The sequence below is a fragment of the Centruroides sculpturatus genome, unplaced genomic scaffold (genome assembly GCF_000671375.1).
Source record: "Centruroides sculpturatus isolate CEXI.00-Female unplaced genomic scaffold, Cexi_2.0 scaffold630, whole genome shotgun sequence".
Classification (NCBI taxonomy): Eukaryota; Metazoa; Arthropoda; class Arachnida; order Scorpiones; family Buthidae; genus Centruroides; species Centruroides sculpturatus.
In genome coordinates this window covers 26,097-47,134 of record NW_019385254.1, presented here as the reverse complement: position 1 = coordinate 47,134, position 21,038 = coordinate 26,097, and the positions used below count along the sequence as shown (strand labels likewise).

The 21,038-nt window shown below is 31.7% G+C and overlaps 1 protein-coding gene across 1 annotated transcript; it reads right to left on the bottom strand.

Moving 5' to 3' along the window:
* Nucleotides 1–3,086: 3,086 nt before the first annotated feature.
* Nucleotides 3,087–18,546, bottom strand: LOC111636770 (S-adenosylmethionine mitochondrial carrier protein-like). The gene is made up of 8 exons (XM_023382099.1): nucleotides 18,385–18,546; nucleotides 13,543–13,699; nucleotides 12,735–12,844; nucleotides 12,536–12,640; nucleotides 12,354–12,357; nucleotides 12,172–12,281; nucleotides 11,973–12,077; nucleotides 3,087–3,287 (listed from the first exon to the last, which is right to left on the bottom strand). Exons 1-8 carry the CDS (start codon nucleotides 18,421–18,423, stop codon nucleotides 3,123–3,125), a joined length of 795 nt encoding a protein of 264 aa, XP_023237867.1. The 5' UTR covers nucleotides 18,424–18,546; the 3' UTR covers nucleotides 3,087–3,122.
* Nucleotides 18,547–21,038: the final 2,492 nt, after the last annotated feature.

Genomic DNA, 21,038 nt, shown 5'->3' with positions numbered 1-21,038 from the left:
GCTGAAAACAGTAGAGAATTTCCTTGGAAAACTCAATTAAGCAAGTAAATTAATTTAAAAATTCAAAAGTTCCAATATTCATAACTTTTGCTATGTGCACATCCTACTAAAATGATTCGTATTATTGTAAGCTTTGTCGACAGGGGTGTGTTTGTCAGGACAATCGCGCCACGACTATCGTGTGGGAGTGGAAAAAACTCTCTGAGACAAGTTTTCATCATTTTTACCGTTTAATAAATCATTAAAGGTTTTGTTACAAAAGAATTAATTCTCCGTTGTTACAATTCTTGAGGGGGAAAACCCAAATAAAGTCCGAAAGTTCCTTAGGCTGTTTTCTCTCGGTCCCTCGTTGGTGTTTTTGAGACCGTCAGCCCCGAAGCGCACTGTACAGCTTCGAAAGGATTGTCTTGGTAGTAGGGATGATTCTTGAAGATGGGAGAACAATTCCAGGGGACCGAACGTCACTCCAAAGGAGATGAAAATCCAACAGCCGATGTTTATGGAAACACAAGTCGTAGGAACGATAAACAAAGATCCAAAAACGTCGCGTCCTTGAATCGCGCGTTTTTGTGTTTGATTGGCCTTCCCTCATTACTTAGTGACAATTCGAAACCTTTCGGAGGACACGGGAGAGGCAAACTCGCGACTAAACACGATTCCTTTCTAACCACGTTTCCCTTGACTTTGGTCTTTTCCATGGAGTCGCGTAAAAATCTACCGACTCCGACTTTGACTTACCATCCGACTCCAACTCCGACTCCGACCAGGGGCAAGCTTGTTACCAAAATAGGCCCTGGAATTCTAATATCATTACGTGATCTCACTGTCAGAATAAAAGATTCAATAAATAGCGTTCTAATATAGAACATAGAAACGTTTTTTTTTTTTTTTTTTTTTAATTCCAAACCTAAAAGACTCTCTAAGTAATGACACAGTCAATATATATATTCCATAATTTTCACTTTCCCGGCTGTTATATATAAGGGAGAGAAAGTGTAGCGTTCAGTCAAAAAGTGATCTCTTTCAAATTTTTACATTTTTGGACTCGGAACACCTTGAAATGTCGAGATACGCAAAAGATTCGGGTTTTTTTTTTTCTTTCTGTATGTATGGATGTTAGACTGTGGTCTTTAAATCGGAGTCGGATGATTTAACAAAGAAATGGTGCCCCCTACATATTCTAACATCTCAGGCGAGAACATCTTAACGGCTTTTACTGTACTATTATAAAATGACAAAAAGCTTAATTATGAGGATAGAGACGAGTTTTATTTAAAAAAAAAAAACATCGTGAATGCTAATAACGAGTGAAATACTCATCAAGTCCGACCATACTGGAGATATGATTCATAATTTCTTCTATATCTCCATTCTGTCTACCTTTAATTAAGAACCAAAATTTAATAGCATTAATGCCCCTTTATACGCAAGCTACTGTGCCAAATTTTGTTTCTTAAACTTTTTTACAATAAATGCATTAAACAAATTAGATGCCAACACACACACACACGAATTTCCCTCTTTATTTGACATTTTTTGGGGTTCAGGAGGTGGTCTTCAAATGTGTAGAATTGCAAAAAAAAAAAAAAAAAAAAAACTCGGAGGGTCAAATTTGACACGATTCTAATACTTTTCCGTTTTATATACATAACAAGTTGGGAAGTAAAAAGAAGTTGGAGTCATCGGATTTTTGACGACTCCAGCTGCGACTAAAACAGCAAAACTCCATGACTCTCCACAGCCCTGATCTTTTCTGCACAATTCTTTTGTTTTAAATTTTATACAAAACACTTTATTTGTTCAAACGAGACAATTAATTCTTCCTTTGTTCATTTCTGAAAAAAGGAGATCTTAAATTTTTCGTTTGATTAACATTCGGACCACAAAATCGATTTCCGTCCGGGACCTCACATTATTTTTCGAATTTTTCATCCGAATCAGTGACGAGTCAGTGTAAACATTGACTCGCCGCAGTGGCGTACCGTAGTGGGGGGCGGCAGGGGCGGCACTTTTTAGGGGGCGGCAAAATTTCACAGTAAATATAATAATATCTTGTAAAAATTTGAAACATCCTGATCTATACTTGCATCGCGCCTACGATAGTGCTATCGTCCGGACAGTCCGGGAATCGGCTCGCTGGATGAACTAGTAACTTTTTCATCCGAGGAATTCTTGCGTAGCCTGTTGACCTTTTTTTTTATTGCTTGTACGATTCATTCGCGTTCATATACACCACTAATATCCAATAGAACTATTTTAAACAGGTCGCTGCACTACCATCGAATTTTTCATTGCTTCTTCTATGACAAAATCGAATTTTGGTCTTTGAAATACCTAAATAAGGAGGCCGAAATTTTCCTCCGCCCCGGGCGGCTGACACCCACGGTACGCCACTGACTCGCCGTTATAAACTTTATACAAATTTTTGTATTTATTTATTATAATGCCACCTATGAGGAAACCGATAGTGTCATTTAGCATCCTCCTTGATATACAGTAGAACATTTTGTCGTAGGATGCACATTTTTCGAGATATTTTGGCTGACTAATTAAAATGAGTCACTCTGTATAGAAGCATTAACGATGATAATTGAATTGTAGAATTTGCTTAATATTTGATTCATTCTTGTGATGTAATAATACACAGTTATTTTATTGTATTTACTGGTTTATTTTTTTTTTCTTGTTCCCAAACACAACCTGGTTTCAAATCAATAAACAGAGGAAGCTAAAAACTCTATCAACACTGGAACGATCGCTAATTTAGCATCTTAACATTCCTTCAGATCACATGTATTCACGGCAAAATAATTACCAATGTCCTTAGGGTATTATATAAGTCATGCTATTTATTTGACTTTATCTACGTTTCATGTTTGAATTTAACAGCTAAATCATTTTTCTGATATTTTGCATTTCAAATATATACAGTAGATTAGTACAGTATAAGTATTATATAATTTTTCTCATTACATATATGTGATGATAGATTTCTTGAAATCTTCCTTATAAATCAGGAGAATATTTGAAAAATTTATCAACCCTTTAAATGGAGTAATTTCTTTCATATACTTTATTAAAAGTCTAATATATTTTATTATATGTATAAATAAGTTACAAGATTAATCTTTATATACAAATTTTATAATTAATTGATTTGACTTTTCATAAACTCCTAAAAAAATAGCTCCTCCAAGAGACATCCATAAGACTCTGGGAATAAGTCCTGCATATAGTCTAGAAAACAAACATAAATGTATTATTATTATTATTATTATTATTATTAATATAAATAAATTTTAAAAATTATCACTTTTCAAATTTCCAATTCAAAACATATATAATTTTTTTAAATATACTTTAACTTATATTTTTATCAGTTTCTTTAGAAGAAAAAAAAACTTTTAAAACAAAATATATAAACTGATTTAATTTCAAATCATTAATTTATAAGAAATAAATCATTGTAATTATGAATGAAACATGAGTATAATTTACAAATAGATTATTTTATCAATGTATTATAAAATGTCTTTATCTAAATATATAAAATTACTTGTTCTGACTGACCGACTGAGTGATTGATTCATCATCGCCCAGAGCAACTGCTGAACCTAGAGGTGAAATTTTGTACACAGTTAGGGTACATCATGAAAACGCACACTAAGAAGAGATTTTTCGAAATTCCCCCGCAGGGGAGTGGGAAAGGATTAAGGCTTAACCTGAAGAATGGCTACTATTATACTATTTTAAATGTGATTTTTTTGTTTTCAACTATGTTTAGTTTTCATTGAGTACTTAGGTGTATTAAATTGATAACATTTCAGACATTGTTATAAATATTTTTATATATTTCGATTTTTTAACCAAATGTTCGAACCGTTTTAAATTCAAAATTGTTATTACATATTGGTTCGATTATAGAACGATTGTAAACGTTCTATAAATTGATAAAATTGAAAACAGTTTGTTAGATTCTCAGCAATTCTCATCATTCTCAGCAGTAGGTGTTATATAACAATTACTATGGTTGTTGAAATACTGAATATAAATGGGGTTTGCTTGCAAAATCCATGCCGGCGAAGTGGTGGGTAACAGCTAGTAATAATATAAATTTAAACATATGTGGCTTGCTACATTAAATTTATTTTATATTTTTCTATAAACTAGAAAAAGCAGTGTTTCTTCATTCAAAAACATCAAAAATTGCAGAATATAAATACAGTTGAAATTTTAATTTAGAATATTCTGGAAGAAAAAATTTGCCAGAGCATCTAAATAGTATAACTGACACTGGAGCTGCACGGTAAGTAACAGCTCCAGTATTCATAACTGACACTGGAGCTGCATGGTAACAGTTGTGGGCTCAAATCCTGCTGTTGGCTGATCTTTTCTTGCAGAATAGTCTAAATTAAAAATTAAATGTATTATAAGATGGCAACTTAACTGCTTATCTCTAGCCTAATTGCTTTGTATCTAATTATTATTTAGCCTTAATATAGTCAAATAAAAACATCCCAAAAATTGTTTGATACTACAAGTGTATTGTGTTGTTGCATATGTTAATTAATTTTTCATTTATCACTTTAATAATCATACCTTTAATATTTTCATAATAATTCTAGACAATTAGAACTTCTCCTCATAGGAAAAGCTCTAATGTTGACCTTATTTCTATTTATTGGAATCAGCTATGTGACATAATAATATTCATTTAATATTGCATTTTATACAATACCATCATTATAATAATAATTTTCTGATAAAATCATTAATCAAAGTTAGCAGTATTTTAAAAATGTTACTTTCCTACATTACTGAAGAGAATGAAACATCAAATCATTTGTGTTATTAATATTCTGAAAAAAATATAAAAATTTTCCTAAACCACATATACAAAATTGTATTTTATCACATACAATATGTATGTATGGAGACTTAAGCACACAAGAATATGAAATATAAATACAGTTGAATCCCAATTATCTGAGACCCAAGGTTCTACCTTATTTGAGGTAAACACTAGAAAAGTACTTTGCCGGTAGACTGTTCATCTTACAAAATTTGGTCAAACAATGCACTACAGTATATTTAATAGTAGTTCTAGAAGTTGTAAAAAGAATTTACTCTGGGAACTTCTCACAACAAAACAAATTTTAAGAAAAAATAAAAAGGTTTTAATTGTATTTGTATTTGTTACTTTTGCCTTCAAAAATATAGTAGTAACGAGCAATTATTTATTGTGGCACAGTCACAATGCTGGGCTGCAATTTTTAATCATATTTTTAATTTATTTAATTTATAATATATGCTTTCCACCTAAAATTATTAATAGGGTCTTGATCATATGCATTATACTTTTCCATTAGCAATGGAGTCATGCCAGTCATCTATTAACTAACCCATAAATGTTCGAAATTTTAAAATAATTTAAACATATTGTTTGACACATTGCATATTCAAATTGTACTGGTCAAAAGCCNAAATTATTAATAGGGTCTTGATCATATGCATTATACTTTTCCATTAGCAATGGAGTCATGCCAGTCATCTATTAACTAACCCATAAATGTTCGAAATTTTAAAATAATTTAAACATATTGTTTGACACATTGCATATTCAAATTGTACTGGTCAAAAGCCTGAGGAAGATCATGATTATGGTCGAAAATGTTAGTTTTAATTAAAATTTGTTGTTACTGGGTACTGTCATTATATAATAAGGTTCTCATGGGTTGATTATCCTTCCCAGTGATTCTGAGAGTTCTTTCTTCTATTAACTGCTTTCAGGGAAAATGAATTGAATTTTGAATTGAAATAACATGATTTCTGATTTGCATTGAAAATTCATATATAGTTAATCAGAGCCAAGAGCCCCTAAGGTTTCCATATCTGGTTTCTTCTTTCATCTATCTAACTCCATTCTTGAAATTAATGAAAGACAGTCGGACAGACAGACAACAGTGGGAATTTATAGNAAATTATTAATAGGGTCTTGATCATATGCATTATACTTTTCCATTAGCAATGGAGTCATGCCAGTCATCTATTAACTAACCCATAAATGTTCGAAATTTTAAAATAATTTAAACATATTGTTTGACACATTGCATATTCAAATTGTACTGGTCAAAAGCCCGAGGAAGATCATGATTATGGTCGAAAATGTTAGTTTTAATTAAAATTTGTCGTTACTGGATACTGTCATTATATAATAAGGTTCTCATGGGTTGATTATCCTTCCCAGTGATTCTGAGAGTTCTTTCTTCTATTAACTGCTTTCAGGGGAAATGAATTGAATTTTGAATTGAAATAACATGATTTCTGATTTGCATTGGAAATTCATATATAGTTAATTAGAGCCAAGAGCCCCTAAGGTTTCCATATCTGGTTTCTTCTTTCATCTACGAGGGTCGTTCAATAAGTCCTTAGAAAAAGATAGAAAAACAANAGTTGTGCACCCAGAATTATCCAATTACTGCACCCAAAACTGCAAAACTCAGGATAAAACTAGGTCTCAGGCAGATATGTGTATGATTACAGTTATGGTCTAATTGCACACCAAATAATGCTACCAGAGCATCTTAAAATTGCTACTGCAGTACCCCATTAAGAAAAAGTTCACAAAAAAGTATGTAAATAACAAATCACTCTTTCATAAATTAACAAATCAAATCTTTACTACTTTTTAGGAGTATTCTAATTACACACAAAATTTTAATCTAAGTATATACAGGCTGACAAGCCCATCATCAGAGCTCACTGTATTCAGCAGTGGTGTGCGGTGACATTTGATGATAGGGAAGCTATGCTGGCACTGGATAGAATCATTGGAAGTGTTATATGATATTTTGGTGTATAGCATCCACGAGCTAAACCATGTGAGGATGTAAAGCACATATGCAAATGTGTATAATCTGGCTGCTTTATGCAATTCAAATATTTTTGCTATGGAAATTGTCCCTTATTTGGCAATATTTGGCAATAGCAATTCCATTGGGAATATGCATATATGAATTTATATATTTGAATATACATACAATAGCAATCTTATAATTTTTTTCACATGTAGTATAGAAATAAAATACATAATGCAGTTATAATAAAATATTAATTTTAATTAATGTATATCTCGGCAGATAAGACGACTTTCAGATAAGATGAGGTATAAATTTTCGTCAAAGTTTCATAGTTTTAATATATATTTGTCCTATAAGACAACCCCCAAACTATCAACAGCCTATGAATTTAGTTTAGATCAGCAATCATCATCTGAATAATAATAATACTGTATAGCATATACGGAATTGTCCTATTTTAATTTTTCGAATGAACAAATTTTATTTTCTTGCATCTGGCAGCACTGCCCTGTTGCAAACATTGGCACTGATTCGGCATTTGGGTAATGACCTTGACTATTCACAAAAATGTTGTATGGACTATTCTATTTTCTGCACACACCCTACTCTCTTCTAGTAAATAATTATAGTTTGTCTGTCTTTTTATAATGGTTTTAATTTATATAAATTTCAATCTAATTTTTTTTGTATCTGTCCTATAAGACAACCCAGATTTTGGGGGCCTTTTTTTATGATTCAACTATCGTCTTATCTGCTGAGATATATGGTAATTCAAAGTACATTGAAATATGAAAATAATTGCACAATATGTATTTATATTTTAGAAAATACAAGGGAAGCGGTACTTCCACAGCTTCCATGGACAGCACACCACTGGTATTCAGAATTGCTAATATACCTATTATTTGGATATCTTCAAGTGATTGGCATGCCTGTATGATGCAGTCAAAGACATTATGCACAGCTGATGAAATTTGAAAAAAAGGTTACATCTGTCCTAAAGAATGGCCATTCCACTAAACTATACCTCATCNTGTAAAGCACATATGCAAATGTGTATAATCTGGCTGCTTTATGCAATTCAAATATTTTTGCTATGGAAATTGTCCCTTATTTGGCAATATTTGGCAATAGCAATTCCATTGGGAATATGCATATATGAATTTATATATTTGAATATACATACAATAGCAATCTTATAATTTTTTTCACATGTAGTATAGAAATAAAATACATAATGCAGTTATAATAAAATATTAATTTTAATTAATGTATATCTCGGCAGATAAGACGACTTTCAGATAAGATGAGGTATAAATTTTCGTCAAAGTTTCATAGTTTTAATATATATTTGTCCTATAAGACAACCCCCAAACTATCAACAGCCTATGAATTTAGTTTAGATCAGCAATCATCATCTGAATAATAATAATACTGTATAGCATATACGGAATTGTCCTATTTTAATTTTTCGAATGAACAAATTTTATTTTCTTGCATCTGGCAGCACTGCCCTGTTGCAAACATTGGCACTGATTCGGCATTTGGGTAATGACCTTGACTATTCACAAAAATGTTGTATGGACTATTCTATTTTCTGCACACACCCTACTCTCTTCTAGTAAATAATTATAGTTTGTCTGTCTTTTTATAATGGTTTTAATTTATATAAATTTCAATCTAATTTTTTTTGTATCTGTCCTATAAGACAACCCAGATTTTGGGGGCCTTTTTTTATGATTCAACTATCGTCTTATCTGCTGAGATATATGGTAATTCAAAGTACATTGAAATATGAAAATAATTGCACAATATGTATTTATATTTTAGAAAATACAAGGGAAGCGGTACTTCCACAGCTTCCATGGACAGCACACCACTGGTATTCAGAATTGCTAATATACCTATTATTTGGATATCTTCAAGTGATTGGCATGCCTGTATGATGCAGTCAAAGACATTATGCACAGCTGATGAAATTTGAAAAAAAGGTTACATCTGTCCTAAAGAATGGCCATTCCACTAAACTATACCTCATCTGGGCCATTCTGATCTAACTGTGAAAAGGTGACAGGGCAATAAATATGTCAGAGCAAACATACAAAGCTCTGATTACACCAGACTACCAGGATATACAATCCCTAATCTTGAGATATACACAAGAAGTGTCTTTGTCCCCCATCCAGAAATAGGTAAAACGTCTCTTCCTGTACCATTTGTAGGTAACTAGCAGAGGCAAATTTGCCTGCATGTCAATAGCTACATGTCCTGCCATTACACCCCAACTTTGCTTATTTTTGGTAGTATTGTGGCAGAAAAGCATGAACTGCTACAGACTGGCAGTGACAAATCCTGGGTCTGTTTGAGAATCCTGGGTCTGCTAGTGAGCAAAATTATTTTTGAGAAACCCAATAGTGCTGTTTTTTCCCCAACTTATCACAACAACTTTTGTTTGTTATAACTCTCTTTTTTATTTGTTTTAAGTACCTTTAACAAAATGCATTTCAGATCAATTGGATTATATGCTTACTATTGAGGTGCTGAAATAATAATTCAATACAGATCCAAACAAGAAGCTAAATGAAGAATGTTAGTGAGCACTTCAATTCTGCCTTCACTGCTGGCATGCTGGTCTAGAGAAGCATCTAGTATGAAAGTCAGTTACACCTAAGGTGCATCCCAAATACTTACAAACATACAGTATGTTAATTTTCTATTGTCTATTAATATGCCCCAAAACCAAACTTATCATAATGACCACAAAAGACTTTAAGGTGACTGTTTTTTTTTTTAATTTCATTTTTATTGACTCCAATATGTATTTCTGACATGTAAATTCATCCTCTTCAGTTGGGTACAATGTTATATAATAATAAGTTAACAGGTAAAAATTCTACATCCTTTTTCTTTAAATAAAAACAGTAAAATATAGTTTGGTTCTGAGGCATATTAATAGCCAATAGAAAATTATTGTAGTCATCCAAACAAGAAGCAAATTATAATACAATATGTTGTTTTAAAATTTAAAAAAATACTATCAGTTATAAGCATAGTAGTGGTAAGAAGGTCATTGATGACCAGTGGTATGTTCAAGAAATCATATACTCTCATGTGTTGTCTTCCATGGCAAGGCTGCAAATAGCCATTTTCCAGCAAGAAAATACTTGGTTGCATACAACTATGTTTCTAGGAATGTCTTCATTGTATTACCACACTTCCTTGGCCTGTCTGGTCTCCAGATTTGTCACCTGCAAGCATTTATAGAACTAGATGAAAAATCAGCTTTGGTAATGAGTGTGAGAGATCAAGAGTGGCAATTGCAACAAATATATGCAAATTTGTCACAGAATACTATGTGGTATCTAATGCCTAACTTTATCATTGCATACATCAAGGCAAAATTCAATTTAAAGACATCTTTAAATTTTACTGTTTTTTCTAATTGTTGGCAGAAAACAAGGGAAGACCAATCAGTATTCATTATTTTACATCGCTTCTTGTTGTGTTTGTTCTGTGAGGTGTTCACTGTCTGAACATAAAAATCTTTTACGAAAGTGTTCGTTATCCAATTTGTTCGTTAACCAATTACCCACTGTACATACATTATTAAAGTGTAGCTAAACTTAATATGTAAACATAAAACAATCTTAAATATTTGATAAAATTTTATCCTTTCAGAACAATTAAAAATCTATGAAGATGAACTTTTAATTGTTTTAGTTAAATTTAGTAAAATAGAAGCTATATCAACTATAATATAAATTCACATAATATAAACTCATAAAGCTGGAACAGTCTCTAACTCACACATAAACGTCAGTACTTACTCCAGCACTTAATTTAATAATCATACAAATGTTTTTGGCCAGATTTTGCTCTTCATTAGATAGTATAGCCATTCGATCAGACTCAACAAATACAAGATAAAAATAAATATTTTTTTACTGTTTTTTTTTTTTAATTGAAAAGTGATATAATTTAAAAAAGAACAATTTTGTTCTTTTTTAAATTATATCACTTTGCCAATAGAATGCTCTTGTAAAACACTTTTTAATTTTTATTCTGTATTTGTTGAATCTGATGAAATGGCTATACTGCCTAATGAAGGCCCCTAAATGAGGCCAAAAACATTTGTGTGATTATTAAATCAAGTACTGGAGTAAGTACTGAAGTTTCTGTGTGAGTTACATAAAATTTTTTTATAATTATCACCAATGTTAAACAAAAATCTAGTTTTAATATAAAATCCACAAAAACTTTATGAAAGTTATTAAAATATTTATCTAATATTAGAATAAAATAATATTGAATTTAATTATAATATTTAAATAATTTTTTCAAATCAAGATTCATTTTTCCATATTAGCATCTAATAAAAATAAAACATGAGATTGCATAATAGTAGTTTCAACAGAAATAAACTTGAAATTAATTATTCAAACTTAATTGCAATCTATACTAATACTATAAAGAGGTAATGTTTGTAAGTTTGTATGTAGGGGTAATCTCCGAAACTACTCATCCAAAAATCCTTTCACCAATATTTAGAATGGAACTTCAGGGTGGACATAGGCTTTATATTATTCTGTTAAACATTCATATAAATTAAAAGATATCATCTACGGTCAAGGCTTTTATGTCCAACAGATGGCGCTAAGAGTATGACAACCTAAGTTTGCTTTTCTGTGAGGCATTATGCTTTTCTGTGAGGATGAACTAAAGCAGATCATCTTCTATCTATCTATATAAATAAAAATGTAATGTTCATTTGTTCCTACCGATTCCTTTGAAATTTTGACACAATCCTGCATTCAAATATGTGCGTGTTTTTATATAATATGCATGTCGAAATTCCCCACTGGGAGGAAATGGACAGAATTAAGGCTTACCATAAAGAACTCTGCTTCTATTTATACTATTTTAAATGTGGTTTTTTGCGTTTTTGATTGCATTTTAATAGGGTACATCAAGAGAATGTACACTAAAAACAGATTTTTTGAAAAATTCCCCCAGGGGGAAGTGTTATACATTTATAATAGATACATTTTGAACCACAACAATGTGTAGCGGGGTCTGCTAGTATAATATAAAAAGATAATGTAATTTTTATACCTCAGATATTAAAGTCTTTTTAAATATCTGAAAACTGCTATTACATGGATTTGCTTGTGCTCTTTGCTTTATTACTTCAACAGGTACACGTATAATACAAGCCATCTGTAAAAAAAATGCCAATTTATGAATGATGGAAAACTAAATTTATGTGAAATTTTTTAAAAATCTCATTTTAATATATAAAGAGTAACTATACCACTTCACCACATGAGGATGCAACCATGTGAGAAATGGGCTGAAAAGCATCTGAAAACAATGGGTTTGACACTTTTTTCACAAATTCATAAGTACAGAAAAATGCAGCAGCTATAGAAAGAAAATTAAACAGTTAATCAATTTAACAGTGAAATTATATAAAATATATGTTATACTTATTACCATACTTATTATATATAATATGTATGGTAATATGTAGAATATTATGTACAATAATNACAGATTTTTTGAAAAATTCCCCCAGGGGGGAAGTGTTATACATTTATAATAGATACATTTTGAGCCACAACAATGTGTGGCGGGGTCTGCTAGTATAATATAAAAAGATAATGTAATTTTTATACCTCAGATATTAAAGTCTTTTTAAATATCTGAAAGCTGCTATTACATGGATTTGCTTGTGCTCTTTGCTTTATTACTTCAACAGGTACACGTATAATACAAGCCATCTGTAAAAAAAATGCCAATTTATGAATGATGGAAAACTAAATTTATGTGAAATTTTTTAAAAATCTCATTTTAATATATAAAGAGTAACTATACCACTTCACCACATGAGGATGCAACCATGTGAGAAATGGGCTGAAAAGCATCTGAAAACAATGGGTTTGACACTTTTTTCACAAATTCATAAGTACAGAAAAATGCAGCAGCTATAGAAAGAAAATTAAACAGTTAATCAATTTAACAGTGAAATTATATAAAATATATGTTATACTTATTACCATACTTATTATATATAATATGTATGGTAATATGTAGAATATTATGTACAATAATATATACAGTTTTTCAAAAGATATTCTGATTTATTCATAATTTTTAATTGTAATATACATGTAAAAAATAGATATATATATTCAATAAAAAATAAAAATTTCTGGAATTTTGGTAATTATCAACATTCAGTACTTCACAAACAAAAACTTGAAAAATAATACATTCTAATAAAAATTTAACTTGTAACAAATATGTACAATTGTATAAATGTTGCATAAAAATGAATTTAAAATGCTTCACACTTAAATTATATCTTCAAAGTTACTAATAAAAATAGAAATTAGTAAATTCAGAAAGTTTCAAACAACATGTTTTATATCTGTACAGGCTACCAAATTCTCAAAAATAATCTGGATTTTTTAGATAAGGGATTGAATATCTGGTTATCTGAATCTATCCCTTTTTCCTTCCAACACTAACCATTACTGAGTTATAAACATTAACATCCTTCTAAAATTACAATGGTAAAGATGCAATAACTAGTCCAGTAAGTTATTCCAATGGCTAGCTAGACTGTGCACCTTCTTCATTAAAATTTATCTTTTATATTCATTTAAAAATTAAGTGTTACCTCCTGGAGCAGAACCTAAAGCAACAGACGATAAGCCAGAATATATTCCTCTAATTCCACCAGATTTCCAGAATCCTTCAGCACTCTGAAGACGTGTCTTGATTGTATCTAAAGGATAGAGAATTATATCCACAGAGGTTCCAGCTGCTCCTCCAGACTAGTTGAATAAAACAATCTCTATTGTAGCTAAACTTAATATGTAAACATAAAACAATCTTAAATATTTGATAAAATTTTATCCTTTCAGAACAATTAAAAATCTATGAAGATGAACTTTTAATTGTTTTAGTTAAATTTAGTAAAATAGAAGCTATATCAACTATAATATAAATTCACATAATATAAACTCATAAAGCTGGAACAGTCTCTAACTCACACATAAACATCAGTACTTACTCCAGCACTTAATTTAATAATCATACAAATGTTTTTGGCCAGATTTTGCTCTTCATTAGATAGTATAGCCATTCGATCAGACTCAACAAATACAAGATAAAAATAAATATTTTTTTACTGTTTTTTTTTTTTAATTGAAAAGTGATATAATTTAAAAAAGAACAATTTTGTTCTTTTTTAAATTATATCACTTTGCCAATAGAATGCTCTTGTAAAACACTTTTTAATTTTTATTCTGTATTTGTTGAATCCGATGAAATGGCTATACTGCCTAATGAAGGCCCCTAAATGAGGCCAAAAACATTTGTGTGATTATTAAATCAAGTGCTGGAGTAAGTACTGAAGTTTCTGTGTGAGTTANGACCAATTTAAAGGTCTCAAAAGAGCATAGCCCTGCTATCTATCCTTGTTGCAGTAACTATGCAGTTTTTCCATACAAGTCTTAAGTATTAACATTTGTTTTTGAAGTATCCTGTACATATTACCAATGTTTCAAGAATATGTAAAATGAATATAAATGTTCTACAATGTTTATAATTTTGATATAGATATATTCAATTGTATTTTAAAATTAACTGTTAAATGAAAAAAATAATTTTTAAGAATGTAATTTTACAATGTAAGTGAATATATACCCTCAAACAAATATTTACTTCCAGAAGACTGATGTGCCTCAAGCCTTATTTTAAAGTTTTTTTCTACTGTACAAATGTCAGTTTCGTTTTGGCCAAGCCAATAAATCCTAATGTTAATAATCTGTCCTGAAAGACATAAATAGAAAATAGAGACGATAACACAAATCTTATATCTGTATAATTATTCATTTTCATCACTGTTTGTTCTTAATCATTAGACATGTGCAGTATGCACTGTCTGTCTGCATGTGATATAATTTACTATAAAATAAATGTGCTTTGGTTGTGAATTATAGTTTAAATTATAATATCCATGTTGCAGCTGCACAATAAATATCAATCTCATCCTTCCTATTTATACATGTGGTCAGGTGGTTAGCCTTACAGATGGATATGGCGGGAAGCTATAACAATAAATATCTATAGTATATTCAATTTATATGCCTTTGTGTCCTTAACTAAATAATTTTAAGATAAATCATCAACTAGGACATATCTATTATTAGGACTTATAACTCCTAATAATAGATATGTCTAGTTGATGATTTATCTTAAAATTATCTATAGTATACATTCAATACAAATGGTAGATCTTACCAACATTCTTTCCATAGCTCTTTTCTTGTGGGCTGAATAAAATATAGGCTATGTTAGAACCTGTGTAAACCAGAATCCCATGGTACTAAATATTTTTCCAGTTTGGCAGCTTTCTGTTTTAAACAGGTTCTTTTTTACAATAGAAAACTGCTCCATTCCGAAGAATTTTTTTCATTTAGGCTGGTCTCCTTTTTTATTCAGGTTCCATTTTGGACAAGTTTTACTGTACACTGTATAATTTAGGTAAATATTTTAACTTTGACATAACCAGAAAAAAGAAATCTTTATAAAATCCAGAATCAGAGAATTAATTACTGTACAAATTTGAATTCCCACTGCACAATTCAAAATTTCCATTACACATTTTATATCCAGTTGTATATTAGAATGTGCACTGATGTAGCTCACTTTAACCAAGGCTGTTCCTGGCATTGCTATCCTCTGAGCACCAATGCACCTCCTAAAGCCTATTGCTGATATTACTACACCACCTGACATATGCTTTTGATTATTTTATGTTTTATCATAATCACATTTCATATACAACTATTGTATTCTATTTCCCTATATGAATTTCATTGTTTTTGTATATTGGATTTTTTATTATTGTACAGGTTAATACTGCTTAAGCATGTTCCTGTGCCCAAACTTTTCTTCTCCATTCTGTTCTGTCTCAAAAATCCTCGTCTGTCAGTCCTTTGTGCTCCATAGCTTTTGTTACTTCCTCTATCCACGGCCTTCTTCTCCTCTTTCTGCCTGCCAGAATCCATTTCTGTTGTGTAGTCTACCTTCTTCCATCCTCCAAACATGGCACCTCCTAAAACCTATTGCTGATATTACTACACAACCTGACATATGCTTTTGATTATTTTATGTTTTATCCAGGTTGTTTGTTATGGATATAATCAACAGTAGAGTTTTGATAATCCATTTTTTTCCTAATTTCCTCATTTCTTACTTTATCTAGTTCTGAACATTGAACAGATCTTCTCAAAAAGTCGATTTCTGTGGATTCTAGTTTAGATTTAAATTTTGAATTTAATACCCATACTTCTGCTCCATTTATATATGTTTATTTTTTGTTGTTTTAAAGATTTGTTTATCCCATAAGATTACATTTAACATTCTTATCACAGATCTTCTTTTCATAATTCTGTCCCTAATTTCAATTTACATCCAACCATCATTAGTAATTTTTGTTCCTAAATATTTAAATTCATCACATCCTTTAATCAGTTCAATTTTTCCATTTTCCTCCAAAACTAAATCATGTATGTCTTCAGTTCCAATTACCATATAATTAGTTTTTCCCATATTTATATTTAGTCCCCAGTTATTGTATTCTTCTTTTAGCTTTCTTGTCATTTATGTTAAATCATCATAATTGTCAGCTATAACTAATTTGTCATCTGCAAATAATAATGTATATACAGTATTGTCTCCAACCATTAGACCCATACTACTACATTTTCTCTTCCATATTTCTATAGCCTTTTGAATGTAAATTTTAAATAATGTAGGGGAAATACAACAACCTTGGTGTAAACCTTTAGTAACCACAAATCCATATTTGGTATTACCAACTTGGCCATTAAAATTTCTCTATTTTTGCCATTATTATTTTAGTATTTAATTTCTCAAAAAATTCATCTTTATCTAATTTATTTTCACTGTCACTTAAAGCATATATTCCCAATATTGTAATATTTCTACCAAATAGAGTTAAATTAATTTTAATCATATTTTCATTTATTGCTTTCCAAGATGTAACATTTTTCTTATATTTCATCAATATCAGAACAGAAACTCCTCTTTTTAATTTAGTATCTATTGGTACTCCACTGTAAAAATGTAGATATTTATCCTCTATAACCACTCCCTGTCCCTTCTTTTTTGGTTTCTGTTAATACAATAATATTCTGTTTAATTCTGAGATAATTAGTCCCTTATTATTATTAATACTTTGAACATTCCATGTTTCTATAATCATTGTCCTTTTCCATAGCCTTTGTCATCATCCTGAATATCCAGCCAGCTTATTTCTGTTGGGCTTTCTAGCATTTGTTTTTTCTGAGAATGGGGGAGCTGGCCCCATGTCTCAACCTCCAACCTGTAGGTTGGGATTTTTAATCAAGTTTTACTCCTCTAGGAGAGTGGCTATCACCACCTGCGAGTCCCTCCTAAAGTATTAATCCCACAAAATGTTTAAAGTCTATATTGGATTTTTATATACAGTATTCTGATTTTGTATTTCATCCTGTAAACTGTATTTGCCTTTTTTACATCTTACTTCACATCATTGGTATATTTGTCTCCACATCATAGTTTTGTGCATTATATACAGTATGTATAGATCTAATTTTTCTTCACAAATATAATTTAATCAATGTTTTTCACCCATCAGTCCATGGACCAGTAGGCCTACTGATCTGCAGAAAAATATTTGTTCACACTGACACTGGCTCAGTTGATTATTGGTGACATTTAAATAGTAATCTAGAGTTCATATATATACATTTTTAGGTAAGACTGCAGATGTGAATAACACTGTTGTGACCTTAACTGAGCTGTAGAGCATGCCCACAGGAGCAAAAAAACAGAGGAATCATACCTCTATATGTTACCCTTCACGAGATATTTGCCTTTAGAGGTCAGTTTTTACCACTTATGAGTATACTGCCTATTCTCTATAGTGTCGGTCAAGGTGAGCTATTGCTTGCCTCGACCAATGCTCTGCATATAGTGACATGCTTCGGGCTTGCTATCACTCACATCTCAGCACCCTCACGAGGGCAAGTCCCCACATCCACTAAATCTATATAACATCAAAGTACTCTATGAACAGTCAAGTGCACTACTCAAAGCCAGCATAGTCGTATGGGCTAAATAGTTAAATGCAAGTCTTAGCAGAGCAATTCAACTCACAATTGTCACAACCTGATTTCAGGGTGACTATCTCACAAAGATATAGAGGTATGATTCCTTTGACTTTTGCTCCTACGGGCATGCTGTACAGCTCTGTTAAGGTCTCAACAGTGTCATTCACATCTGCAATTGTACCCAAAAGGAATCAAATTTTTCGTAAATTTGTGTTCATGGTGTGTATGAAAATTGATATAACCGTACTCACTTTATAAATTAAATATTTTATTCTTAACATATATCATACAATCATTCAATCAAATCAATAAAAAAAATCAAAAAGAATGCTTACAATCAGAGCGGTTAAAAAATCAGATTTTGCGACAGACATCGAAACAGATATTTATATTAAAGAAATCATTCCAATACAGAATTTTTTAAATACAGTACAGACACAAATAACCAATTCAAAAAGAAAATATCAACTTCCACGACCATTGATCAACTGTTCAATTTCAACAAAATCCCTCTATCGGAAATTAATACTTCACCAATCCTAATACAATTTATTATATGAAAAATTATTATTTTTATTTATTTATTTATTTATTGTGTCATTATTTACTAGAAAAATTAAATTAATTTCTCGAAATCAGATTTCAAGTTAGTATTTAATTGTTTATAGTCCAAAATCGGCCGGCTTCAAAAGTATTTTTTCACGCTTAAATTTATGTGGGTTTTTTTTTTTTTACTCTTTTCGCCCTGTGGACACTAACAAGTAAGAGGGTCTCTTATGGGTTCGGCCCAAGGACTTTAAACTACAAGGATAGCCAGATCCCGTATATTTGTTAGCGTGACCTTGGATCTATGTGACGTCACAGCAAGCCCTCTACTTCAACATGACAGATCTTTCAAATAACAAAATACGATAAAATATTAAATCATTTCTTAATTAATTATTAAATTACTACTAAATGTAAACTACTGTAGAATTTTCGGATTTAATAAGTGTACTGTACGTCAATAAATTTACAAGTCTTTTGTCTAATATTTATTTAACAAATTAATGAGCTATATTTTTTATTATGTGATTATCTTACTTAACTTTTTAATTTTTTTTCGACAATCACCATTTTCAGAAGGCATTCTTTTCAATATTTTATAGTTTTCTTGTTTAAGATTTCTATAATTAATTCTTATTATAGTTCTTAATTTACAAAAATCTTTTATTAAAGTAAAAGGTAAAACTGTTTCCACTGACTAATTCTGTACAACTCCGGGACCTTTTTTATACGATTCATCGTGATATATTTCGAAATATTTATTTCATTCCAAATTTTTGCTAGCCATTCATCAGTAGGTTTAATAAGCCCTCCATAAGATAAATGTTGCACCCATGACGGAATGCTATTGGCGTTTTTCATGAACTATAGAGGGCGCTGTATTTTTACAAAATGGCTACTCTATCTGGATCGTTTGTTAGTCGTCAATGTAAAATGAATTATACACTCACTGCCAAAAGTTAAGCACGGAGTGATAAACTGCAAAAAAATCGACAAATACGGCTGTGATTGACACAAAATGCGGCAGGACAGTAGCAAATATGTTTATGCATGAAACAACACAAAGAATTACATAAAAAAATAAAAACAATATTGAATTTTCATACAGTATAAGATGAAATCATAATTGAATCATTAACAAAACAATGTTTAAATCCAAAACAAACAAACAAAACCGACACTAATAGGGTAAATGGTTACCCCTTATCCTTACACAAAGTTTACAGCGTGTAACCATGCTTTCCATGAGGTGATCAACCACTCCAGAGTCAAATAAGTGCCCTTCCTCCTGTAAAGCAGTTTGCAACTCTGTAATAGTGGCAGGGGGTGGGAAACGTGCACACACAGCACGGCCAAGGGCATCCCAAAGATTCTCAATGGATTTGAGGTCTGGCGAATATGCCGGCCAATCCATACGCGCGATTCCTTCACTCTCGAGGTAGTCGTCGACGATGGCAGCTCTATGGGGGTCGTGCGTTATCATCCATTAAAACAAAAGCAGGACCAACAGCTGCAGCATACAATTTCACAATGGGTTCGAGGACTTCATCCCGATACTGGACAGCCGTCACAGAACCCCCTCGATAGATGTGTAGGTCGGTGCGATATCCCAATGAAATGACTGCCCACACCATAAAGCTTCCACCTCGGAATGCGTGATGCTCGATGATGTTCTGGGGTCGATTGCGTCTGCCCTTTTCTCTCCATATTCTTACACGTTTGTCATCTGGCTCCAGGGAAAATCGCAACTCATCCGTGAACATAACTTTGCCCCAATCAGACACAGTCCAATTCACATGTTGCCGACACCACTTTAATCGCGTGCCTCTGGATTGGACGGACAATGGAACACAAACTCTTGGTACCCGGGCGTACAGTCCGTTCATGTGTAGCCTTCGGCGCACAGTTGTAGCAGATATCGTTTTACCAATGGCTGCTGCAACCATCGATGTCACACGTGTAGAGGTTAATCTTCGATTCCGCTTGGCTACAAGAGCAATATAGCGATCTTCTGCAGGGGTCGTAACTCTTGGGCGACCGGCCACAGGTTTTCGGACAACTGTTTGGCTTGTTTGGAATTGCTTCCATAACCGTGAAATGACGGAATGATGAACGCCGAAGAAAAGAGCAACATCTGTGATTGACTGTCCTACTTCGAGACGTCCCACACACCGCCAGCGCTCACTGTCTGTCATTCGTCTTCTGGAAGTCATAGAAACACGTCAGCCATGCACACTAATTGTATGACAGTTCTCCACACTTTTTCTCGGCACTTACATGCAACTCCTCTCACACTTCAGAAAGTTGGTTTCTTATACGACTGCCTGTTTTGCATATTTCGCGACACGTAACTATGATTGGTAGTAACATAACATATTTGCATACTTCCACCTACCTCTGCAGTGAATTGCAGCCTCTCAAATGCAGATTGCTTTCCAGACAT

What these genes read in the sequence shown, in the direction of transcription:
- LOC111636770 (XM_023382099.1), bottom strand. Translation starts at nt 18,423, where the DNA reads ATGTCTGTCGCAAAATCTGATTTTTTAACCGCTCTGATT. An exon ending in ATTTTTTAACCGCTCTGATT is followed by an intron (nt 13,700 to 18,384) that starts GTAAGCATTCTT and finishes TTATTCAACTAG; the next exon opens with TCTGGAGGAGCAGCTGGAAC. An exon ending in CATCCTCATGTGGTGAAGTG is followed by an intron (nt 12,078 to 12,171) that starts GTATAGTTACTC and finishes TTTTTTTTACAG; the next exon opens with ATGGCTTGTATTATACGTGT.